The 27158-nt window shown below is 42.7% G+C and overlaps 1 protein-coding gene across 1 annotated transcript; it reads right to left on the reverse strand.

Moving 5' to 3' along the window:
* Positions 1–295: 295 nt before the first annotated feature.
* ecrg4a (ECRG4 augurin precursor a) lies at positions 296–27158 on the reverse strand. The gene is made up of 5 exons (XM_055637108.1): positions 26878–27158; positions 16582–16702; positions 13828–13875; positions 2633–2784; positions 296–801 (listed from the first exon to the last, which is right to left on the reverse strand). The coding sequence occupies exons 2-5, from the start codon at positions 16649–16651 to the stop codon at positions 640–642; spliced, it is 432 nt and encodes a 143-aa protein (XP_055493083.1). The 5' UTR covers positions 16652–16702; positions 26878–27158; the 3' UTR covers positions 296–639.

Genomic DNA, 27158 nt, shown 5'->3' on the forward strand with positions numbered 1-27158 from the left:
AAATGCATTAATACAAATTCTTCAGCCATTTCATATCCTTCCATGATCTCTCTACCCACCCTTATTTTGGTGCTCACATTGATTTATCACCGTTATCTGCACATGGCAATTCTGGCCATTCTTAAATTGAATCGCCACCACTGGCAAGTGTCTTTAGGTTGTACGGTTCTTAAATTCTGACATTTGCTCCCTAATCCTTTCCACCTACCTTTCTTCCTGCATAACCTTGCTTTTGGCCATTTTCCCTAATATGTAAAGTATCTTGGAAAACTTTCTTTGCAATTGAAACAGTATCACAGGTTTGATGATGTTTAATTCAGAAAGCATGAAGGAAAGGAATTATTCCAACATAGGATACAGTCTTTGGCAACTTTTGTCCCAATAGTCATGTAAAAGTACAAACATAAATTTTCAGCATAAGAAATTATGTTGATTAACATGTGCTGGAGTTCAGCAGAATAAAACAGAGATAAAGTCTAAAGTTGCTTGAAACAATTTACATTTGTAATTGTTGGCAAATCAAATGCAAGATATAATTCCAGCCTTGAGTCAATAATATTCAAGAAAAAGATTACACAATACTATACCAACATATGAAAGGTTAAACATTGTAATATTTGTGGATTATATGTTGTTGCTTTAGTAATCGTCGTAATTAACATCAGCCCCGTGACGCATAGATTGGGGAAAATAGGGGCCATTTGGAGAATTCTCATCATAGTGGTTGTAGTAGCGATAGTATTCGTTGTGCATGCCCCCTTGGTATACATTCCTCCAATATACAACAGCTTCTTCAAATTTCTGAAAGGTAATTTTATAATCAATTGAATTTTACCAGTTAGTTTTAGATAAATAATAATTTTGAACAAATTAAAAGGAATACACCATTTTAACATAGTCATTGAGACAAACAGCAAGAAAATAGGCTCTTGACAGAAATTCTGCACCTACCATGAACTACCCAATGCACCAATCCTATATTAAATAACATTTTTTAAATTCTCATCAAATGAATCTGCAGGTTCTATCACTCGCCCTCATTCAAGGGACCATTAACAGTGACCAATTATCTTACTGACTCGTGGGAATTTAGCATGTAGGAGGAAGCCCACATAGTCCACACAGGCAGTACCTGTGGTTAGGATTAAACTTGGGTCTCTGATCCTGCAAAGGTATCGGTTCTTTTACCTGGAGTAATAAACGGCTGGAGGAACTCAGCGGGTCAAAGAACACTTGAAATGATTGTCAACATTTCAGGATGTGATCCTGCACCAATCGTGATGTGGGATCTCAACCGGAAACATCAACAATTCCTTGCTCTTTCTTCTGGCTCTATGATCTGTGCTACCATGTTACCTATGATAGAAATAAGAGATTGGACCTCTACATTCTCTGACATCTCACCATTTGGTAAGTACCATCGTGGTATGTTCTTATCATTTTGTTGTCTCAACCTCCGACTTATGTGCACTGGTCCATTCATTACAGTTCTTCTTCCACAGCTGATCCATTAATATCTATGATTTTATTAGATTCATCTTTATTGTCATTGCACATTTACAGTACAACAAAATGGTTTAACCTTGCAGTCTTAACATAGAATAAAATAACAAAACACACACTCAACACAGTTTTTTTAACATCCACCACAGTGAGTCCACCAGGCACCTCCTCACTGTGATGGAAGGCAAAAGTCCCAAAGTCCTTGTCTCTTCCCTCCTTGCTCTCCCTCTGCGCGATCCAGGCCTCGGATGTTGTGACCCCACCGGATGATGGTAAGTCCAGCGGCCGAGGCTCCGAAGTCAGGTCGCCGCCGCCGGAACACCGCCACAGCCCCGAAGTCGGGCCGCCAGAACACCGCCCCGAAGTTGGGTCACCGCCGCCGCAACGTCATCACAGCCCCGAAGTCGGGCCGCCACAACGCCGGCACAGCCCCGAAGTTGGGTCACCGCAGCCGGAACTCCGCCACAGCCCCGAAGTCGGCCAGCTTCGCGATGGTAAATAAGTCCTGGCTCAGCCTCTGGAGCCTCGAGGTCGGTCCTCATTGGAGGCCGCCAGCTCCGCCATTAGGCCTCAGTGCAGATGGAGACAGAGACGGGGGCTACGACAAGAAAAGTTGCATCCCCCCGAAGGAAGAGACCAAAAACAAGCTTCTTCCCCCCCACACATACACATCCTAACATACCAAAAGAAACTGAAACGGAACAAAAAGAAAACAAAAAAAAAGACAGAACGGACTGCACGCGAGCCGCAGCTGCAAAGCAGCGCTGCCACTAAGCAGTTTCAAATACCACTATTGTGTCATTAGCAAATGTGGCTTTTTATCTCATCAAGTGTTAACCGGAGCCTGAACAGATCCTGCAGCCAGGGACCCGAGTTTTATCCTGACTGAGTGCTGCCTATACGTTCTCTGAGAGACCACGTGGTTTTGCTCCAGGTGCTCCAGTTTCCAGCCACACTCCAGACATACAAGTTTGAAGGTTAATTGGCTTCTGTAAATTGTCTCTGATATGTAGGATAGTGCTAGTGATCACTGGTCGGTGCAACTTGTTGGGGCGAAGGGCCTATTTTCATGCTGTATCTCTAAAGTTAAATATTAAGTTGACAATTGAGAATCGTGCAACATACTCACAGCTTCAGAAAATCCCATGTCAATGAACTGTTGATACCATTGCTGAACATCATCACGAGATCTATCCCAAATGTGCCGTTTTGAACGCTTCAAATTGTTCAAAAACTCATGAGCTTTTGATTCAGAAACAGCAACTGGTGATTTCTCTTGAGCTAAAAGACGTTTCAAAGACAGTGAAAATGTTTAAACCATCCAAATTAGTAAGTAGCTGTATCTGCATAGTGCTTTCTAACATAAAGCAATTATTTATTTATTTATTTAAATTATGAGGTTGAGGTATCAATTCTGTGTTGAACTTGCATCATGAATGAAAGAGATTGACAAGTTCTTGGTTGGTAAGGGTGCCAAGGGTTATGGGGAATGAGGTTGAGAAAGGAAATAGATCAGCCATGATGGAATGGCCAAGTAGATTTGATGGGCTCAATGGCCTAATTCTGCTCCCAAGACATGAACTAATGAAATAAGCCAGATTTTCGGAACCATATAACCATATAACAATTACAGCGCGGAAACAGGCCATCTCGGCCCTACAAGTCCGTGCCGAACACTTATTTTCCCCTAGTCCCATCTACCTGCACTCAGACCATAACCTTCCATTCCTTTCCCGTCCATATACCTATCCAATTTATTTTTAAATGATAAAATCGAACCTGCCTCCACCACTTCCACTGGAAGCTCATTCCACACAGCTACCACTCTCTGAGTAAAGAAGTTCCCCCTCATGTTACCGCTAAACTTCTGTCCCTTAATTCTCAAGTCATGTCCTCTTGTTTGAATCTTCCCTACTCTCAATGGGAAAAGCTTATCCATGTCAACTCTGTCTATCCCTCTCATCATTTTAAAGACCTCTATCAAGTCCCCTCTTAACCTTCTGCACTCCAAAGAATAAAGACCTAACTTATTCAACCTTTCTCTGTAACTTAGTTGCTGAAACCCAGGCAACATTCTAGTAAATCTCCTCTGTACTCTCTCTATTTTGTTGACATCCTTCCTATAATTGGGCGACCAAAATTGTACACCATACTCCAGAATTGGTCTCACCAATGCCTTGTACAATTTTAACATTACATCCCAACTTCTATACTCAATGCTCTGATTTTTAAAGTCTAGCACACCAAAAGCTTTCTTTACCACCCTATCGACATGAGATTCCACCTTCAGGGAACTATGCACAGTTATTCCTTGATCCCTCTGTTCAACTGCATTCCTCAATTCGCTACCATTTACCATGTACGTCCTATTTTGATTTGTCCTGCCAAGATGTAGCACCTCACACTTATCAGCATTAAACTCCATCTGCCATCTTTCAGCCCATTCTTCCAAATGGCCTAAATCTCTCTGTAGACTTTGGAAATCTACTTCATTATCCACAACACCACCTATCTTAGTATCATCTGCAAACTTACTAATCCAATTTACCACACCATCATCCAGATCATTGATGTACATGACAAACAACAGTGGGCCCAACACAGATCCCCGAGGCATCCCACTAGTCACCGGCCTCCAACCTGACAAACATCCATTACTTTCTGGCGTCTCCCATTCAGCCACTGTTGAATCCATCTTGCTACTGCATTAATACCCAATAATTGAACCTTCTTAACCAACCTTCCATGAGGAACCTTGTCAAAGGCCTTACTGAAGTCCATATAGACAACATCCACTGCTTTACCCTCATCAATTTCCCTTGTAACCTCTTCAAAACATTCAAGAAGATTAGTCAAACATGACCTTCCAGGCACAAATCCATGCTGACTGTTCCTAATCAGACCCTGTTTATCCAGATGCTTATATATATTATCTCTAAGTATCCTTAATTTGCCCACCACTGAAGTCAATCTAACAGGTCAATATTTGCTAGGTTTACTCTTAGAACCCTTTTTAAACAATGGATCAACATGCGCAGTACGCCAATCCTCCGGCACTATTCCCATTTCTAATGACATATGAAATATTTCTGTCATAGCCCCTGCTATTTCTACACTAACTTCCCTCAATGTCCTTGGGAATATCCTGTCCGAACCTGGAGACTTATCCACTTTTATATTTTTCAAAAGTGTCAGTACTTCTTCTTCTTTGAATCTCATAGTTTCCATACCTACTCTACTTGTTTCCCTTACCTCACATAATAGTAAGATTAAACGAGTACTTACCAGTATGAAGTTTGATCTGTATTTTATGAGGAGTTACGGTGAGGTATTACGTGAAGAACCCAGCCCAGTGCGCAGGTGCGGCATACTTCGAAGCAGCGGTGTGAAATCACAGGATACACACAATATTTGAAGTAAGATATTAAAGATCATGAGACATCAGTTTATTAGTTTGATCTATATATTGAGGGTGGGAGCGGAGGGCACGTAATACCTCACCGTAACTCCTCATAAAATACAGATCAAACTTCATACTGGTAAGTACTCGTTTAATCTTACTATTTTACTTCGGAGTCACGTGAGTGATTCCGTGAAGACTTCAAAGGTCTGTGATTTCAAACCGTGTAACAGTTTTAATTTCACTCACTGCCGAAGTTTTTGAGGGAGGTCGTGTTATCGTAATCAACCAGTGGATCTGCTTTCACAAGAAACAGAAAGGTATTTGTTAACAATAACAACATAAAGAGCTCCCCTGAGCTTAAATTAATATTGCAGTTTGTAACATTCTTTCTGCAATTAAATCAGGTTTATCAACGGTTTACAATAAAAATGTTCTGAACGTCGTTCCCTTGACCATTCTGCCGTATTGAGAATGTGGTCAACCGGGATGTCCATTTGTTCAGCCGCTGATATCAATGCTGCCCTAGTGGAATGGGATTAAAATGTATTATTATCTATTCCGGCAGCTTTCAGTACCTGTTTGAGCCACCTTGGAGTGGTTTGGCTCGTACCCCGTCTTGGGGTTTCTGTGGTTGACCCATAGGCTTTCCTCTCCCTCTAAGATTGTGGGTTGTGTCTATATATTGTAGTAGATGGGTCACCACACTCAACCTGGACTCTGGTGGGTAGGCCCGGAATCCCACCAGTGAATTGGGCGTTCCTGGTCCATATAACCATATAACGATTACAGCACGGAAAACACAGGCGATCTCGACCCTACTAGTCCGTGCCGAACTCATAATCTCGCCTAGTCCCATATACCTGCGAGTTAGGTTTTTACCAGACCTAGAATATGAACGTGATGCGTCTGGGGTAATCACCATGTTATCCAGTCTAGTTTTATGGAGTGACTGGACTCTGTGAGCGTATACGAGAGCCATAAGCATGAGCGTTTTTAACATAGATTGAGCAAGCTGAGGGATCTGGCTGGTGCCATTCTCTGAGATATGTCAATATCACACCAATATCCCATACATGGGTATACCTGGGTTTTTGGGGCTTATTATTATAGTTGCCCTTCATAAGTTTATCTTCAGTGGATGGGATCCCATGCTCTGCTGTCATGCTGTTTTAGATAAGCAGACAAGGCGCTCCATGCTGTATTTACGGCACTGTAACTCACCTTTTAGTCATGGTGTAGATGTTCCAGGAACTCCAATACGTCAGTGGTTGAATAGTTTGGTATGTTGTCCCTGCGTCGTGGCAGTATTTTACCCATGTTAGCTCTTGGTGACTGTTCGCAGGGATGCCGACATGGTGGTACTGGTTCCTTTGGATAATCCCAGTCCCTGGTAAGGTCTATTCAAAACCTGCACCCAGGAGTTTGATGTTTTTCTGGCATGGGTGGCTTGTGCCTGATACTGGGTTGAGTCAGCAACCATGGTCCACTAGGGAAATCCATAGGTGACTCACCCACCATGTCGTGATGAACTGGGAACCATGGCTGTGTAGGCCGGTCGGGCACGTTCAATATCTCGGAGACAGATTCCATTTGTATTATGAAGTGCCCGACTGATGAGGCAGAAGGGAGGAAGGCAAAGCAGAAATTCCCCCTTCCAGCGTGTAGGCATCTATCGCTGCTGCCTCTGATCTGGTTCCTAAGTCACATACATAGGTTACTGGTGATTCCGTCTTGTGCAACCAAATTGATATCTGGCTTTCAAACTGCTTAATACCTTTAGCAGATATTTTGGGTTTGACATCTATTCAATGTTATCATAAATTTTTACCCGTGACGTGGTGTCTCCCACTGTTCTAGCTTCCTAGGAAATAGGCAGCTGATAGTTAAAATGTCTTTTGACACACCATTGCCAGATCTGTTTCCAATTTGTTGCACGATAATGATTTTATGCTCCCCATATGGTTGATATAAGCCACCACCATAGTATTATCAATCCGTAACCGCATATGTACGTGCTGCATTTGAAATGCATATGCTTTTTAGCCCAATAGGTGATCACCAATCCCAAATAGTTGATGCCCGGTGTGTGTAGTAACGATGATTCTGAATTGGTCCATCTGTTACCTGTGCTGGATATGGATTTTAGTTGCTCCCCAGCCTAAAGTACTGGCATCGGTTTTTAATAACCAAGTTGGGATTGGTGACAATAATAGGGCTGAAAACTATGCCAAACATATGTCTGCCCACCACTGTAATTGTGATATAGCTTCAGTGGGTACATTCATATAACCATATAACCATATAACAATTACAGCACGGAAACAGGCCATCTCGGCCCTACAAGTCCATGCCGAACAAATTTTTTTCCCCTTAGTCCCACCTGCCTGCACTCGTACCATAACCCTCCATTCCCTTCTCATCCATATGCCTATCCAATTTACTTTTAAATGATACCAATGAACCTGCCTCCACCACTTCCACTGGGAGCTCATTCCACACCGCCACCACTCTCTGCGTAAAGAAGTTCCCCCTCATATTACCCCTAAACTTCTGTCCCTTAATTCTGAAGTCATGTCCTCTTGTTTGAATCTTCCCTATTCTCAAAGGGAAAAGCTTGTCCACATCAACTCTGTCTATCCCTCTCATCATTTTAAAGACCTCTATCAGGTCCCCCCTTAACCTTCTGCGCTCCAGAGAATAAAGACCTAACTTGTTCAACCTTTCTCTGTAACTTAGTTGTTGAAACCCAGGCAACATTCTAGTAAATCTCCTCTGTACTCTCTCTATTTTGTTGACATCCTTCCTATAATTTGGCGACCAAAATTGTACCCCATACTCCAGATTTGGTCTCACCAATGCCTTGTACAATTTTAACATTACATCCCAGCTTCTATACTCAATGCTCTGATTTATAAAGGCTAGCATACCAAAAGCTTTCTTTACCACCCTATCTATATGAGATTCCACCTTCAAGGAACTATGCACGGTTATACCCAGATCCCTCTGTTCAACTGTATTCTTCAATTCCCTACCATTTACCATGTACGTCCTATTTTGATTTGTCCTGCCAAGGTGTAGCACCTCACATTTATCAGCATTAAACTCCATCTGCCATCTTTCAGCCCATTTTTCCAAATGGCCTAAATCATGATTTGATTATAGTGACCCAAGCACCTTGGCAAAGTAACAGTCATATGGATGGAATTGATATTGAAACCCAGATAATCCATGGTAGTTAACGGCTTCAATACTGGTTTATCTGGGCGTGGGATGAACCTCAGTGCTTTAGGGAGCTGTTTCGTAGCTAGAACTGCTGCCACAGCTAATTCCTTTTTTTCCCCTAATATGAGGATATCATCCAATATGTGCCATGATTAGATTCAAATTCAATTTTAATTGTCATTGTCAGTGTATAGTACAGAGACAACGAAATGCATTGGAAACAACGAAATGCATTGCTTGTTTTCTTAATATTTTCATGGCTATTTTTAATATTTATAATAGTTTAGGGCTGAGGTTAGACCATTGGGAATGCTCTATATCCCATAGTTGCCCTAACCGGGATATCCATTATCCAGGTAAAATTTTTTTAGGTATCTACAATGATCCTAGTGTATGGGTATAAGATAGTTTGCATCTTGCATATCAATGCTCCCCATAAGGTATCCTTTGGAGATCAGATGTCTGGCAGTGACAAAAACCCGTCTCCATCTTAAAGTGTATATACTCAACAGATTTATTTAGTGATATTAGATCAATGATGATGTTACATTCACCATCTTTTGTAGTTTTAGTGAATATATTCGATACAAATTCCAATGGTTCATGTTTACTCCCATGATCCATTTAGTAATGAGCCTTTCTAGTTCAGCTTGACCTTCTCACTTCTCTTTCTTAGAGGGAGAAAATGCCCTTTGGGCGCATTGCTGAACTGGCGGTAATATGCCCAATTTGAATTCAAGTTTATATCTACTAATACTGTTGAGTATATATTAGTTATTTGTGACAGCACCCATGCTTTATCAACAAGTGTAAATGCCCCCCCCCCCCCCCCCCCCCCCCCAGTTAGTAGAACACCCTTATTTAGTGTAAACTGGGAGGAACCAGACTACCTACCTCCATGTTTATTGTTTTTTCATGAAGGCTTAGTTATGCTGGTATGCTGGTGCTGTCGGTGGGGCGGCGCATTTTCCCACGGCTCCGCTCTGGGCCCCTGTCTAAAAAGAACTTTGGGGGTAATGTGAAGCGGTCGCCAGGCTTTCACCAGTCCTTGTTCGATATTTGCTGGTGGATGCCGAGGGGTGCTGCCAGCTGGGTGTTGGATGCGATGTCCTGCTCGTTCCATGTCAGTCGAGTATCCCAAATTTGGGAACATCTTAGGCGTCAGCACACTTGTAGTGCAACGGGATAGTCTCATCCTGGGAGAACCACCTTGGTGATCATGGCGTCTCGCCTGCCAGGTGAGTATGATCCGTGGAAAAAACGAGCAAAGGCGGTGACATCTTGACCCTCTGTTAGGAGCTTCAAAGTTCGCTGCTTTTAGCTCTTGTCTGCGAGTCTGCTGACCCAGCTGCCTGCGGATTTGCCTCTAGAAAGGCCTACTCCTGCAGGGCTTTGTTTGGGAAGATGGTCGCGTGGAGGAGCCATGTAGTGGCCCACGACACCCAGTAGCTCTTCCTGATCCTGCTCCCCTGGCATACTGCTGTTCTCGTCCGCCTGCCCAGCGTTTAAGCCAGCCCAACGCTGGCCTCCTTAGCTAGCCTCAAAAGAGGGAGCAAAAGGGTGTGCTATAAATTGGAGGAGGCATAGCTCAAACTCCATTGTTGTATCAATCCCTCGACAAGGGAGATGGCTAGTGCAATAGCACTGGGGTTTTCCCTGGAGGTGAACTCCATGACCTCCTCTGGCTTGGGGAGACAGACATACTTATTTTTGCTGTCTCCTGCCTGTTCCAGTGTTGGAGGAAGTTGATTCCTATAGAACCTGTAAATTGGTAAGGTATTTGTCTTACCTGTATTTAGAGGCTGCCGGCCGTTTTTCAGGCGGCATGTAGCGGTTCCCGGGCGGCGATTCTCCTTGTCAGGAGTCTGCAGGGCTGCCGGTCGGGTTTTTAAATTTCCCTCCGGTCCGCTGCTGTTAACCAAACAGCTGTTCAGCGGACCGGCATTAGCGCAGCTCCCTGTCAGCGGTCCACAGCGTGTGCGGTCCCGTTAGCGCCTATCCCCCTCCACTGTCGGCTCCTTCGCTGGAGTCGAACGGGGGCCGCTTCCTCTGCTGTTTTGCTCCCCCTGGAGCAAAAAACCACAAGGCCCGATTAAGGTAAGTACTTACCTCACGTCCTTGGTTGCGGGAGCGCCCGACTCCCGCTGGCCGCGTGTTGCACAGCTGTGCGATAATGCCGCACCTGCGCACTGGGCTGGGTTCTTCACGGAATCACTCACGTGACTCCGAAGTAAAATTCAATATCCTTCTCTTGGTGAATACCGAAGAAAATAAATTGTTCAATATCTCCCCCATTTCTTTTGGCTCTGCAGATAGCTGTCTGCTCTGTCTCTCTAATGGACCAATTTTATCTCTCGTTATTCTTTTTGCTATTAATATAGCTGTAGAAACCCTTTGGATTTACTTTCACCTTACTTGCCAAAGCAACCTCATATCTTCTTTTAGCTTTTCTAATTTTTTTCTTAAGATTATTTTTACATTCTTTATACTCATCAAGCACCTCATTTACTCCATGCTGCCTATAATTATTGTAGATCTCTCTCTTTTTCCGAACCAAGTGTCCAATTTCCCTTGAAAACCATGGCTCTTTCCAATTTTTACTATTTCCTTTCAACCGAATAGGGACATAAAGATTCTGTACTCTTAAAATTTCCCCTTTAAATGTCTTCCATTTCTCTTCTACATCCTTCCCATAAAACAAAATGTCCCAATTCATTCCTTTTAAATCCTTTCGCATCTCATCAAAGTTAGCCTTTCTCCAATCAACAATCTCAACCCTAGGTCCAGTTCTGACCCTCTCCATAATTATATTGAAACTAATGGTATTGTGATCACTGGATCCGAAGTGTTCCCCAACACATACCTCCACAACCTGACCTGTCTCATTTCCTAACAGGAGGTCCAGCACTGCCCCTTCTCTAGTAGGTACCTCTATGTATTGCTGCAAAAAACTATCCTGCACACATTTTACAAACTCCAACCCATCCAGCCCATTTACAGAATGTGTTTCCCAGTCTATGTGTGGAAAATTGAAATCTCCCACAATCACTACCTTGTGCTTACTACTAATGTCTGCTATCTCCTTACATATTTGCTCTTCCAATTCTCGTTCCCCATTTGGCAGTCTATAATACACCCCTATAAGTGTTGCTACACCTTTCCCACTTCTCAGTTCCACCCAAATAGCCGCCATAGACGAGCCCTCTAATCTATCCCGCCAAAGCACTGCTGTAATATCTTCCCTGACAAGCAATGCAACACCTCCACCTCTTGCCCCTCCAATTCTATCACACCTGAAGCAACGAAATCCTGGAATATTTAGTTTCCAATCACAGCCCTCCTGCAACCATGTTTCACTGATTGCCACAACATCATACTTCCAGGTGTCTATCCAGGCTCTAAGCTCAACCACCTTTCTTACAATGCTCCTAGCATTAAAATATACACATTTAAGAAACCCACCCCCTCGTATTCTCTGTTTATTTTATTTTTCTTCTTTCTCCCCTAGATTTTGGGTCCGAGTGCTACCCTTCTCTGCCTCCTGCCTCACACTCTGTCTACTAGCTTTCTCTATTTGAGTCCCTCCCCCCAACTGTTCTAGTTTAAAGTCTCCCCAGTAGCCTTTGCAAATCTTTCTGTACAGGTCCCACCTTCCCCAAAAGAAGTCCCAATGATCCAGAAACGTGAATCCCTGCCCACTGCACCAGTCTTTCAGCCACGCATTTATCCTCCACCTCGCTCCATTCCTACTCTCACTGTCGCGTGGCACAGGCAGTAATCCTGAGATTGTTACTTTTTTGGTCCTTCTCCTTAACTCTCCTCCCAACACCCTAAATTCTCCCTTCAGGACCTCTTCTCTTTTTTTACCTATGTCATTGGTACCTATATGCACCACGACCTCGGGCTCCTCTCCCTCTGATTTCAGGATATCTTGGACGCGTTGAGACGCATCCGAGACCCTGGCACCAGGGAGGCAAACTACCATCCAGGTCTCCTGACTGCGTCCACAGAATCGCCTATCCAACCCCCTAACTACAGAGTCCCCAATTACTGTTGCCCTCCTTTTCTTTTCCCTACCTTTCTGGGCAACAGGGCCAGTCTCTGTGCCGGAGGCCCGGCTGCTGTTGCTACCCCCAAGCAGGCTGTCCCCCCCAACCGTACTCAAACAGGAATACTTATTTTCCAGGTGTACAGGCACTGGGGTACTCACTAGTCCCTGCCTCTGCCCCTTGCCCATCCCAACCGTGACCCACTTGTCTATCTCCCGTGGTTTTGGAGTGACCACCTCCCTATAACTCCTCTCAATGACTTCCTCACTCTCCCTGATCAGACAGAGGTCATCGAGCTGCTGCTCCAGGTTCCTAATACGGTCCCTTAGGAGCCCCATCTCGATGCACCTGGCGCAGATGTGGACGTCTGGAGGGCTATCCGACTCCATGACTTCCCACATCTGACATCCAGAACAGTAAACTGCCCTGGGCCTCATGCTCCCGCCTTACCCTGGATACAATACAACGAAATAGCAACAAGACTGCCTACTATTTCTGACACAAATTGACCTTTAGATATGAACATATTAGTGTTTTCCTCATCCAGCTACCTAATACAAATAAATTCAATAGACATGACTAATTTTAAAACTGGGTTGTACTGTAATGTGTATTTCATAACAACACAGTAAGTAGTTATCCATTATAACAGCCTAATTTCTCAGTTTTGTATTGTTGCTTGACAAACGAACACAAAATAAAAATATGTAATTCACTGTATTAATAAGTAATTCACTTAATTTTATGATACATATAATGGTCAGTAGTATAATACTAAAATGACTACACAGACATAATATTTGGCACTAGCTTGACCTAAACTGTAATTGTCTGTACAGTTTTGATTATGTACATAATGAAGCACTCAAAGAAGGCACATCTTCTTAAAGATCATTAGCCTCAAAGTCCTTGGTTATCATGGTGAATGGAGTTAAAGTCCGGTAGCTTTCATTGCAAAAGGGATTTGAGTATAGGAGCAGGGAGGTTCTAGTATAATACTAAAATGACTACACAGACATAATATTTGGCACTAGTTTGACCTAAACTGTAATTGTCTGTACAGTTTTGATTGTGTACATAATGAAGCACTCAAAGAAGGCACATCTTCTTAAAGATCATTAGCCTCAAAGTCCTTGGTTATCATGGTGAATGGAGTTTTCTCGACATAACATTGATCTGCAACTCTACAGCAATTGTGCGTTTATATTAAGTAGCATACGCTGAATGACAGGTCATGACTTTAACAGAAGCGACTATTTTACAAAATCTTAATGAAACCTTAGTTTACACAGAATGTTGTTTATTTTTGGAATGAGTTTGTATATATATGATTGGATTTGCTACCACAGTTCGGAGGAGAACTGGGTGATTTTCTTGCTATGGTTGACAAGTGAGCAGAGGAAAGGGAGAGCAGAATGAGTTTAGGCAATATTTGTATTTAGGCAATCATTCAACACTTCTTGCTTCTTCAAAACCACGTCAATGGCACCAACTAACAAATAGTTTGTTTAAGAAGGAACTGCAGATGCTGGAAAATTGAAGATAGACAAAAATGCTGGAGAAACTCACCCGCTGTGTTTCTCCAACAAATAGTTTGCACTTGGCTTGATAATCAAAGTATGAAATATACACCAAAAGGTTATTACTCACCATGTCTTTTCTGAATCATCTTTAGGAGTTTATTTCCACTTGACCCACCTGAAAAAAAGGATAAGAGAGTGGGAAATTGTTCAGTGCCTCATAAGCTCATACATTCTAGGTGTGGTATTAGGCTGTTTGGCTCATCAAATCTACTCTGCCATTCAATCATGGCTGATCTATTTTCCCCTCATCTTCATTCTCCTGACTTCTCCCCATAACCCTTTAAACCCTTACTAAATCAAGAATCAGTCAATCTCCATTGTAAAAATATCCATAAAAACGTCCACATTCCATGATTTTGAACCAAGATCAATGGTGACACACGCACGAATGTAAATACAATCATTGGTGTTAATCTGAAGATTTTATTGCTAAACATGATGCAAGTTCTAAGCAAAATATATTTTTATCTCTAACTATTGTGTAACTAGTTTCTCCAGTTGTGGCTCTTCCACCATCTATTTAGCACTCAAAAATGATGGCTGAAATTTCTGCTTTCACATTTAACAATAGATGCTGATACCTGCAATATGAATAGGGTGTGATTTGCAGTGGTGCCAAACAACTCAACCATTATTTTCAATTTGGCATCATCGTTCAGCACAAACATAATGAGCCAAAGGGCCCGATCCCGTGCTGTACTGTTCCATCCTGTTGCATTAATAAAAGACAAATAAAAGACAAAACTGCAGATTTCAGTTGCTGATTTGGTACTTCCACAAATTGGACAACTTGTTTTTGAACACTGGACGTAAGGAACTGCAGATGCTAATTTACCAAAAAAGACACAAATGTATTCAGTGGGGGGCAGACAGCATCTCTGTAGAACACTTATATGTTCTCCAGAGATGCTGCCTGGCCCATTGGGTTAATCCAGCCCTTTGTGTGTCTTTTTTTATCTCTATGTCATCCTATCAAAAGCACAAAGAGGTGAAACAACAAACAGTTCCGATGATTGTGATCAATACATAGAAATTACTATTGATCTGCATCTTCAGCATTCCTATTCTAGGATTTGAGAGGAGAGGAAAAACAAGTTTGCAAAAATGAAAATCTCAAAACTTATTGGTAGTTCTGGCTCATCTGACTACCAAGTTATTTTAAAGTTCAACTTTATGTATTGAAAATTGAAAAATAAACATTACCATTTAACCCTAAAACTATATCTATTTACAACTCTTTCCAAACCCAATGCTCCCATCACTGCGGCCAACTAACTACCCACTATTTCTGAAAACAACTTTATCTGGATTATGCAATGAGCAATAAGCCACCTGAGCATTGAGCATATCCCTCAGTTCTGATTTACACTCCCCAGTTGGCCTGATCCATCTTGGGTACACTGTGCAGCAGCAGGGCATTGTACTAATAAATGCCATGTCCTAATCCATGCAGTTAGCACATCTATAATCACCATCAAACTTCTCTGCAACTTCCTTACACCCCACACTGCTGCCCAACTCACGAACATGAACCAATTTAGATATTAGTCTGTCCCAATGCAGATTGTGAATAACTGGCCAAAGCCTTCCAACGTGAAATTGACCCAGAGAATGGTGTAGTGGAAATAATTTGTAACTCCAATTGTTGGATTTAAATATCGGTGAGACCAAGCGGAGGTTGGGTGATCGTTTCGCCGAACACCTCCGCTCGGTTCGCAATAACCAAGCTGACCTCCCGGTGGCTCAGCACTTCAACTCCCCCTCCCACTCCGTCTCCGACCTCTCTGTCCTGGGTCTCCTCCATGGCCACAGCGAGCAGCACCGGAAATTGGAGGAACAGCACCTCATATTCCGTTTGGGGAGTCTGCATCCCGGGGGCATGAACATCGAATTCTCCCAATTTTGTTAGTCCTTGCTGTCTCCTCCCCTTCCTCAGCCCCCCTGCTGTCTCCTCCCATCCCCCAGCCTTCGGGCTCCTCCTCCTTTTCCCTTTCTTGTCCCCGCCCACCCCCGCCCCCGATCAGTCTGAAGAAGGGTTTCGGCCCGAAACGTTGCCTATTTCCTTCGCTCCATAGATGCTGCTGCACCCGCTGAGTTTCTCCAGCTTTTTTGTGTAACCTTTGATTCTCCAGCATCTGCAGTTCCCTCTTAAACCCTGTTGGATTTAAGGATTGTTTTGAGAATCCTGAGCTTCAAATCTGCCCATCTTTTAACTTTTCTCAATTCTGATGAATGATCACTGGCTGAATCATTAACTTTGTTTCTGTCTCATAGATGCTGCCTGACCATCTAAGTATTACTGCTTTTTCACTTTTTGCTTTGCCTTTGCCCTGTATTCTATAGAAAACTGAACATCAAATATGTATAATTATTCAAAAACAGTAGAATAACTCTCCCAAAACTGTTGAATTGAAGACTCTGGGATATATTAACTAGAATTTGAATATTAAAGACTGCTTTAGCAGCGATGCAGATTCATGAAAAGCACTTCTGATATACTACCCAAGTATGCTTTTATATATGTGAACTATTATTGTTATTTTGATATGTACTATTATTGTCTATTTATTTGTTTGCATTTTATACACACACACACACACACATGTATATTTTAATAAAGATGTTTTGGGCTTATTATGGGTTTACTGTTTATGTATTATTTAGTTTATTATGGGTACTATGTTTACATATTTGTTGTGTTGCTGCAAGTAAGATTTCTGTTTTAGGGCACATGACACACAGTGAAACATTCTTGACTTGAAAATATATCCCATTTAATTCATCTAATGTCAAACCCATAACAAAAATCAGAAATCCTTACTTGGGAGCGTACACATCAACAGAAGTACGCAACAAAGCACAAGAGGAAGGTGGCTTGCTGGCTGAGACATTTCTCCAAGACAAGTGTTTGATCAATCGAATCGTTGTGAAGACCCAATTCGCTGGAGAAAAGAGAAAAATATTAGGATGTAACAAACACTGATCTTGCTAGCCTTCAGTTGCTGTCTTAATGTATCCTTCAATAAAGTCACAGCAGAAGGAATAGAAAGAGTAGCACATTTGATTCCTTATGGCTGCTCCATTGTTCATTATCAAGTCTGATCTTTAACTTCAGAATCAATTTTCAGTATATCCCCTGATTTATAGAGCTCTTCCTTGAATATACTGAGTGTTTGAGTCTGGAGTGTCTGGAGAGAATTCCAAAGAATTACTAGTGCTAGGTAGATAAATCTTTTCTCATTTCAACCATGATTGGCCTACAGCTTATTCTGAGACATTGAATCCTGGTTCTGCACACACGAACCCTTGGAAATATCCCACGTTTATCCTACCAAGACCTGTAAGAATTTTGTAAGTTTGCAATTCCACTGGGCCCAGTGGACGACAACGTCGGGAGCTCACAGGTCACAGGTTGGTGACCTGTTTTTCCGGAGCTCCCGCAACAACAGCTGCGTCCGCTGGACTGGAGGGCGGCAGCTTCGACCACCCCGGGCTGCGGAGTTTGAACCGGCCCGTTCGTGGAGCTCGGATTCAGCCGTGGGACTGACATTACTTACCATCGCCCGGCGGGGTCACAACATCCGAAGCCTGGATCGCCTCGGCGCAGAGACTTAAGACTTTTGCCTTCCATCACAGTGAGGAGGTGTCTGGTGAACTCACTGTGGTGGATGTTAATTTGTGTTTATTGTGGGTTTTTGTCATTTTTACTATATGTAGGACTGCAAGGCAACAAAATTTCATTCAGACCGCAAGGTCTGAATAACAATAAAGGCTGACTTTGACTTTGATGAAATCATCTCTCATTGATCCCAACCCAAGTAAAGGCACAAGAGATCCAATCAAACTATTCTCAGTCATCAGCAAAGTATAGAAGATGTTGACAATAATGTTATAAAGTGGCAAAAAGTCAGCAACAACTATTTGCCAGTGAAACTCAGCGAGCCAGGCCACATCTCTGGAGGGAATGGATAGGCAATGTTTTGGGTGGGAACCCTTCTTTAGACTGATTGTAGTAGGGGAGCGAAAACCAAGTGATAAGGGAATGGACACAAAGTGCTGGAGCAACTCAGTGGGTCAGGCAGCAACTCCAGAGAACATCGATCGGTGACGTTTTGGGTCTGGACCTTCTTCAGACTCCTGGTCATCAAGAGATAGGTGGATACTGGTTAGGGACATTTCATTGGCAGATGGGTGGACAAAGGCTAGAGAAAAGGGTGTCTGCAAAGGAGAAGAGTGAAATGTAAAGCCGGTGGGAGGGAGTATAGGAAAGAGAGGGAAGGGAGGGGGGTAGTTAAAATTGGAGAAATCAATGTTCATTGCAAGCAAAATTAATTAAAAAATGGCTAAAGAACCATTGAGCAAATGTCATTCATTTTCAAAAAAGTTCATCTTCAATATCCAGGTATGGACTTCCTGCAATATATATCAGTGGGATGTGGAGACCACAGCGAAGTGCAGTGCAAGCTCACCAACTGCATTCATCCCCCGAGGAAAAGCAATAAGGAGACCTGGAGCCCAAAGGTCATGAAGCAGTGACGGAAGAGAGCAGGAAGGAAAAAGCAACTATGGGTGAGGAAGAGGGAGATGTAGGTATTCTTGATCAGCATGCACCATCTCAGCCCCCACCCAAGCAGAGGATGCAGATACCATCTGCACGGGATGCAAGGGGCCTCTTCAACAGAGATCATTCTTAAAAGGAATCAATGGAAACATTGTTTTCAAAGCAAACTATGTGGCCTGTTCCCAACTTCAATGCTGGCCAGCGATGAGACAGGACCGCAGATGACCCTTAATAACCCCTCCCATGGAGACACAAGGAACTACGGATGTTGGAATCTTGTGTACAACACAAATTACTGAAGTAACTCCATGGATCAGGCAACATCTATATTTGAAGTCTGAAGAAGAGTCCTAACCCAAAACGTCACCCACCCTTTTATTCCAGAGATGCTGCCTAACCTGCTGAGTTACTACAGCACTTTGTGTCTATCTTTGGCATAAATGAGCATCTGCAGTTCTTTGTTTCCACGTTTCAATATCGTATCTCTGGAGAACATGGATAGGCGACGTTTCGGGTCGGGATCCTTCTTCAGACTGAAGAAGGATCCCGATGTTCTACCCATGTTCTCCAGAGGTGTTCCCTGACACATTGAGTTACTCCAGAACTTTGTTTTTCTACCAATAAGTAAATCCCTAATTCAATTACTAAGATTTCAGCAGACTGTAGCTCATCTGGACATTTGCAAAGACATGGTTGAAATCTGCATTGCTGCACTGTACAGAAATTCCCACATTTGGTGAGTGGAGTACTCTGGAGCACAGGACCTGCTTTCTAGTACTTACTTCATGATGAGAACTTAATGTTCCTTTCAAAAACGTGGGAGTCTGACCTTTTCCATGACAGCCAGAATATTGCTGCTTCTGGCTGCACCAGGACTGTGCTGATAAGAGTTGCCTCCCTTCTCCAACTGGTTTACAGCAAAGAGTCTACAGTTGCAGTGAAATAGAAACTGTGCACATCTTGCTGGGATTAGAGATCAGCCACGATTGAATGGCAGAGTAGACTCGAGCACCGAATGGCCTAATTCTGCTCCTATGACTTATGAACTTAAAATTCACCCTCTTCCTGGACAATTTTGTGAAGTATCTGAATACGTACTGGCACCAATACAACACCTAAAATATTGAAAATTCATTTCAAACCCACTTAAAGTTTAGTTGACTTCTTCAGTAGGTGGGAGTTTGTTTCAAGATACAGCGTGTAAACAGGCCCTTTGGATCAGCGAGTCCGCACCGACCAGCGATCCCCCGTACATTTGTTCTATCTTACGCACTAAGGACAATTTATAGAAGTCAAACCTGTATGTCTTTGGAGTTTGAGGAAACCGGAGCACCCGGAGAAAAAACACACAGTCACAGGGAGAACATGCAAATTCCATACCAACACCAACCGCAGTCAGGATCAAACCCGTGTCTCTGATGCTGGAAAGGAGCAACTCTAACATTGCGTCTCTGTGCCACCCTTGAAGAACTAAAGGAAAAGTTGGCCTACATGGACGGGGAAACAAGGTCAAGGGAAGGTCCACTCCGGGATTCAGTGATTCAATGATACTCTATTATCACATGTAACTTAGGTGCTGTGAAATTCTTTGTTTTGCATACAACCCCGTAAAGTCACACAGCTGACCTCACCTGGGCAGTGAGTCACCTAGTGGGCGAACCATTACAGATTTGGGATGCAAGCAGAAGCCTCCATGTGGCGCATCCCGGGCAATACTGACGACAGAAACTGTATCACAGTGACTGACTGAAGTAGTCAATTCTGCAACCATTGACCGTCAACCAGCACTGACCAACCGGAAAGACTTGATATAGAAGATGGCCGGACACGAGGAAGAAGATTACAGATTTTAAGCAGTTATTTCAGAATGCTCATCAGATAGAGATATTCAACAAGCAAAATGAACCATCAAAAGTCAAGGAAATATTAAATCAAAAACGAGACTAAAAAGGGCTCGTGATAAATCAAAGGACGGGAAATGTTCTCAGGAATAAGGTGGAAGAAAATGGAATATGGATTATGGGAGTAAATTGTTAGTGGTATCAAAATGAACAGCAAGAACTTTGATTGATATGTAAAAGAGGCAGCCTATGCAAGTGTGGAATCACCCAGGGAAAGACAAGAGAATTAGTAAAGGCAGCAACAAAAGGCAGCAATCTAAAGTACTGACTCCTGCAGCCACAAACATGTTACTAGCACTACACCATCTAGGTTTCATTAACAGTGTTCTCATTGCATCATTATTGGCCACCTTTAGTCTCTGCAAACTTGTCTTTCCATAGTTAGACCACAAGTGCGCAGTATTGCTCTATGCAATATGTGTGCAATATGCTCTAAACAGCAGATTATGCAGCATCTATGGAGCAAAGGATATAGGCAACGTTTTGGGTCGAAGAAGAAGGGTTTCCACACAAAACGTTGCCTATTTCCTTCGCTCCATAGATGCTGCCTGACCCGCTGAGATTCTCCAGCATTTTTGTCTACCTTCGATTTTCCAGCATCTGCAGTTCCTTCTTAAACATGCTCTAAACAGCGACATCTTCACCACATCTGTCCACACACCAAACTTCCTCAAGAGAATATTCGCCTGAACATACATACGTCGTTGCCTATAAATATCCTCATCATCTGTCATTTGTTCTGTAATAAAATGCCCAAGATATTTTACCTTTATTACAGACACTAAGATTATGAGAAGATGAGAACAGCGTGGATTTTATTTTTAATGCAAAGTAATGTAACTACACAATTCACACCTCCATTATGAAGTAATTAGTCAAGGCCTTCATTCGAAAATGTTAGTTCCTGTCATCCAAACATTTTTTTTGAAGGCTTATTTGAACGATTACTGAGCCCAACTCACAATCTAATGCAAGTTATGCAACCCTTATCTGGTTTGTTAATGACACAATCAGCACATTCAAAGCTCTAGGAAGCCAAAACAAAAATAAGCAACATTTTAGCTCCATTCACTCCTAAAATAAAATCAAAGCTCAGAAGTTCAATATTTTGACGAATATTTTCTTCAACTTTTCACCCACATACTAGGTCATTACCAACTCTACTATTAAATATAACACACGTGAAATAGAACATTGTCGTCTTCTGCTCTGTGGGTTTTAAGTGCTTTAGTAATAATTAAATATTGTTTGCTGGAATCTATTTCCAAGGGTCCTAACACTGAACAGTCTTGCAGGAGTAAATGAATCAAGTTGTGGACTGCCTGATAACATTTTTCTAATGCCTCAGAATTTAATTTCCACCTTATAATAAAGCAGCAAGATTTTCAATCAGCACTGCATTCCAACTTTTCACAACTGCAGTGGATTTTTTCCAGCATCGAGCAGCAGAATGTTTTGCGTTGAAGATTGAGATGATCGAATGGTCTATTGTTTAGCATCTTCATTCTGTCCTAAGTCGGGTTTGCACTCCACAACGAGCAGTTAAACTGACACCATTCTGTTAAATATTCCACCAATTTGCAGTCATGTAAACCATGGATTATGTCAAAAAAAAGTGTTTATGTCCTTGCCCATCCTGTGACCATTTCTCTGCGTAAATGCTAGCGAGTTTGGCATTCCCATGTGAACATGCAACATTTGCGTGACTCTGCTGGCTGCACTGTTGTTAATTTCCTGATAGAGCCTGGCATTAGGCCGCTCAGTGCAATTCAAAGTAGCAATTCCCTTGTTCACTGTTTAGTTTAGTTTGTTGTCACGTGTACCGAGGTACAGTGAAAAGCTTTGTGTTGCAGGCTAACCAGTCAGCGGAAAGACTATACATGATTACAATCGATCCGTCCACAGGGTATGGATACATGATAAAGGGAATAATGCTCAGTGCAAGATAAAGTCCAGTAGCCCAATTAAAGACAGTCCGAGGATCTTCAATGAGGTAGATAAAACCTCAGGACTGCTCTCTGGTTATTGGTAGGATGGCTCAGTTGCCTGATACAGCTGGGAGGAAACTGTCTCTGAATCTGGATGTGTGCATTTTCACAGATTCAGAGGCAATTTATTCCTGGCTGTTATGCAATTCCCTTGCATTATACGAAAGAATCTGCCCACTGAACCTGTGCCAATTAGCCCTGTGGAACGTAGTACGCAGAGGACGTAGAGCTTACCTAAAATTTCAATGCAGAATAATGGCTCAGGCACATATGGGCGGCAGGATGGCACAGTGGGTAGAGTTGTAGGCTTAAAGTACCCTACACTCGGATTCAATCCTGACTACGGGTACTGTCTGTATGAAGTTTCTATGTTCTCCCTGTGACCGCATGGATTTTCTCTGGTTACTGCGGTTTCCTCCCACATTCCAAAGATGTAGAGGTTTGTAGGTTGTGTAAGAAGGAACTGCAGAGGCTGGTTTAAACTGAACATAGACACAAAAAGCTGGAGTAACTCAGCAGGACCGGCAGCATCTCTGGAGAGAAGGAATGGACGACGTTTTGGGTCGAGACCCTTCTTCAGGCTGGTTAGGGATAAGGGAAACAAGAGAAATAGACGGTGTGGTGGAGAGATAAAGAACAATGAATGAAAGATGATAAAGAAAACATGCCATTATAAGTTGTTTGTAGGGTGAAAATGAGAAGCAAGTGCGACTTGGGTGGGGGAGGGATAGAGATGAGGGAATGCCGGGGCTGCCTGATGTGAGATAAATCAATATTTATACCATGGGCTGTGAGCTGCCCAAGCAAAATATGAGATGCTGTTCCTCCAATTTGTATTTAGCTTCTGCAATGGAGGAGACCGAGGACAGAAAGGTCTGTGTAGGAATGGGAAGGAGAATTTAAGTGTCCAGCAACCGGGGGATCACGTTGGTTCACGCAGGCTAAGCGAAGATGTTCCGCCAAACAATCCCCCAGTCTGTGTTTGGTCTCGCCGTTGTATGAGTGTCCACATCTTGAACATAGAGTCCCTTCCCGAAACGTCACCCATCCCTTCCCTCCAGAGATGCTGCCTGCCCCACTGAGTTACTCCAGCTTTTTGCGTCTACATTCGGTTTAAACCAGCATCTGCAGTTCCTTCCTACACATTAGTATATTCACTCCATGTTGGCTCTATAGATTCCTTTTCCTCTTTTGGTTTATTAGTTTGAACAAAAGCTCCCGACCCAAAATGATGTCTGTACATTCCTTCCATAGTCTCATGTGCCAGATGAAAATCTTCAATCTTCAAACCACTGTTTTCCCCTCACCCCACAACCCAATCACATTAAATCTGCTTCATTCACATCTTCATTTCTACCCCCCCACCCCCACCCCCACCCCACCCATCACTTTTGCTGGAAACACACTCATTCCTTTGATTCATGCATCCTTCCATCTGTGGTATCCCACAGGCAGAAATTCAGTTCCCAATCTCCTTAGTGCTAGGATGAAATGTAGGGGAAGGAGGTCACTGCCTAAATCTCTGCCAGCTTTCCTCACAAGGCAACATATTGTTCCCTTCTCATCCACGAGTCAAAAAAAGTGAAGGGAAAACTATTAACACCAAACCATGTTTTAACAGACCTCTTTATAACGGATTTAAGTTATAATGGACTGACCGGCCGACTGAGGCCTACACCATCCCTGACTCGCGCCACCTTCCGAGCTGTCTTCGCCACCCCCAGTTCGCTCTACTTCTGCTGCCACCACTGGCCTATGCAGCTTCCTTGCCCGATTCAAGGTCGTGCCTGACACCGCAAACCTTTACCTGCATTCCGTCCCACATGCCGCGACCATCGTCTCCATCAATCCTCGCCTCTTCCCTGGCCCCCAGTGGGCCAAGGCCTTCAACTCAACTAGATCCCAGGCCCAGTTCTGGACCGAGAGTCTAAGAAGGGTCTCGAACTGAAACATCACCTATCCATATTCTCCAGAGATGCTGCCTGACCTGCTGAGTTACTCCTGCATTTTGTGTCCTTTTGTGTATTAACAGGCAACGACAGTTGTTTGTTTCTACTACTTACACAATGATAGTACCTTACTCAGTTATAGTAGACAATCGACAATACGGACACCATTCTCTCCCTTGTCCCCCCCCACCCCCCCCCACACACACCACTCGCTACGGTCTATTATAACAAGGGTTTATTGTATTGTATTGTTAATTGTTGAAGGCACTAAAAATCGGTGAACTAGTTCCACAGTTTGCAAACATGTATTCCTCTCGGGCTCACATCGTCTCCAGCCAACAGTCAGACTATCAGGGAACCTCCTTGCCGAGGTTATCTATTTGTCCTGTTTCTTATTTGCTTCCAGTTTCTCTCCCCCCCCTTCTCTCTCTACTACAGTCAATCTGAAGAAGGGTCCCGACCTGAAACGTCCCCAATCTATTTGTCTGACCCAATGAGTTACTCTAGCATGTTGTATCTATCTTTGGTATAAACCAGCACCTGCAGTTCCTTTTTATTACAATACATTATCTATATAACTAAAAGTCTCATCTTGACCACTTCCTGTCAAAAAGTTATAAATGCTTAAAAAATCTTGAGATCAGCTGATTGGTCCTCTTGCCTGTCAATCACCATGATGAAGGTAATGCCCCTTCTGGGGGGGGGGGGCAGGGCTATAAAACCCCGGATGCCTGGACGCGAGTCAGTCACTCTGGAAGATCGCGAGGGAGAGGCCACAACTGTTAGTCTACTGAACTGTGAGTCTACCCTTTATGTGCTTGCAATAAATTATTTTTTAGCCAGCAATGTGCTTGCAATGAATGATGATTTGTTAACCCTTAATGTGCTTGCAATAAATTATTTGTTTGCCAGCAATGTGCTTACAATGGATGATGATTTGTTAACCCTGAATGTGCTTGCAATAAATGATTTGTTAGCCCTTAATGAAATGAAATGAGTTGTTTGCCCTGCCCTGTGCTTGAAATTGAAATGGAAATGAGTTGTTTGGCCTACCCTGTGCTTTTAGAAACATAGAAATTAGGTGCAGGAGTAGGCCATTCGGCCCTTCGAGCCTGCACCGCCATTCAATATGATCATGGCTGATCATCCAACTCAGTATCCCGTACCTGCCTTCTCTCCATACCTCTGATCCCCTTAGCCACAAGGGCCACATCTAACTCCCTCTTAAATATAGCCAATGAACTGGCCTCGACTACCCTCTGCAGCAGAGAATTCCAGAGATTCACCACTCTCTGTGTGAAAAAAATTCTTCTCATCTCGGTTTTAAAGGATTTCCCCCTTATCCTTAAGCTTTGCTTGACCTCACCTGAAATGAAAGCAAATGGATTGTATTGTTGGCTGGCCCCGCCTGCCCTGTACTTGACTTGAAATGGATTGTTGGCCCTGCACTCACTGTGCTTGACGACTTGACCCACAACACCGATGCTAGCGCTCCAGAACCCCCCCCCCCCCCCCCCCCCGGTGGGGAGGTGGATATTGCGTTGGGGGACCAGCCCTCCCGTGTGAACATGGAACCCAATGGGTCCTACTTAGTCTAGTATAATATTAAAGATTATAAACATTATGGCCTCTGGAAAGGTTGGCGTTTATAAATGAGGAGATAAGCGTAGATTTGTATGTAAGTTCAAATTTGTTTTAATAGGTCACAAATCAAACAAACATATGCACATAAGATCAAACAGTGAGCACAGTCTAAAATAATTAGGATGTTCTGAAGCAATACCATCTCACAACTTCAGAAACATTCCAACTACTAAGGAAGTTAAATAGTGGCTCTGCTTATGATTGCAATGTAAAGAACATAATGCAAAATAGAGTAATTTGGAACAAGTTGGGGAATATGAGAAAGTAGTAATTAATTATAAAATACAGTAATTTTAAACCATTCTTGTTTCCGGTTGTGCAGCTAACACTAATTATAATTAATAATAGATTATCGTAGTTAAGATTAGGAAGAGCACAAATTTTAGCTTGTCAAAGATATTCTAAACGGAAATCTGCCGAGCTAACATTGAACAAGTAATTGTTATGGATGAGTTAATAAGGTAATTATTGTTAGTTAATGGAACATAATGAACTATTATCAACTTCTATAGATGCACCATGGAAAGAAGCCTATTGGGTGGGTGGTTTGGCAACAGCTCTGTTGAAAACCGCAAGAAATTGCAGCGTTACAGATGTAACCCAGTCCATCATACAGACCAGCTTTTGTTCCCATCGATTGCTCACTGTACCTCGGTACAGTTGACAATAATAAAGTAAATTAAAACTACACTTCACATGTTTTGTTAATCCTTCAAAATCTTTCTTCTTGCACTTTATAGATAACTTAAACAGTTTAAGTCTAATTTTAGGTGCCAAAATAACAACGTGTATAATTTGACAAAAGCAGCAAGCCAATGTAAATTTCATGGGCTTTGAACCTTGAACAAAAGAACTTTAGGTTAGCATTTCGACAATTATATTCTATGTAAATCACTTCTCTGTTTATCTCTAGAAGGACAGCACAATGTCCATTTCTCGTAATCACGTTCTATCAGAGCCAAATGTAAAATAATTTGATGGTTCTATTATTTAAAAAAAAGAAATTCACACAGACCATCTATCAGCCGTAAGCACTTACAATCATGTGCATTTTGCATTTCAGTCAGTGTTTACCTTTGACAAGACAACTTTCTGTACTCTTTGCCTCCAAGTAGATTTTCAGTCTCTTTATCAATCGTGTTCTGTTCAGTCGAAATCACACCAGTGAATGGTCTCTAAACAGAACCACGTCAAAGACTAAATTACAAGTCGAATAACGGTTTCGTCATCATACAAAATTGACATTGAGTCAGGCAACATGACCTAAATCAGGCAGACTCTTGAGAATACTTTCAGTTGAAATAGAACACTTTACAAGCTCCAATAGATTGCAAGCAGATGTCTGTATGATACAG

The sequence above is a fragment of the Leucoraja erinacea genome, chromosome 6 (assembly GCF_028641065.1).
Source record: "Leucoraja erinacea ecotype New England chromosome 6, Leri_hhj_1, whole genome shotgun sequence".
NCBI lineage: Eukaryota > Metazoa > Chordata > Chondrichthyes > Rajiformes > Rajidae > Leucoraja > Leucoraja erinaceus.

Coding starts and splice junctions, on each gene's coding strand:
- ecrg4a (XM_055637108.1), bottom strand. CDS start 16,651: ATGTCTCAGCCAGCAAGCCACCTTCCTCTTGTGCTTTGTTGCGTACTT. Junction 2,785..13,827: donor GATGATTCAGAAAAGACATG/GTGAGTAATAAC, acceptor AACGTCTTTTAG/CTCAAGAGAAATCACCAGTT. Junction 802..2,632: donor ACATGGGATTTTCTGAAGCT/GTGAGTATGTTG, acceptor ATTACCTTTCAG/AAATTTGAAGAAGCTGTTGT.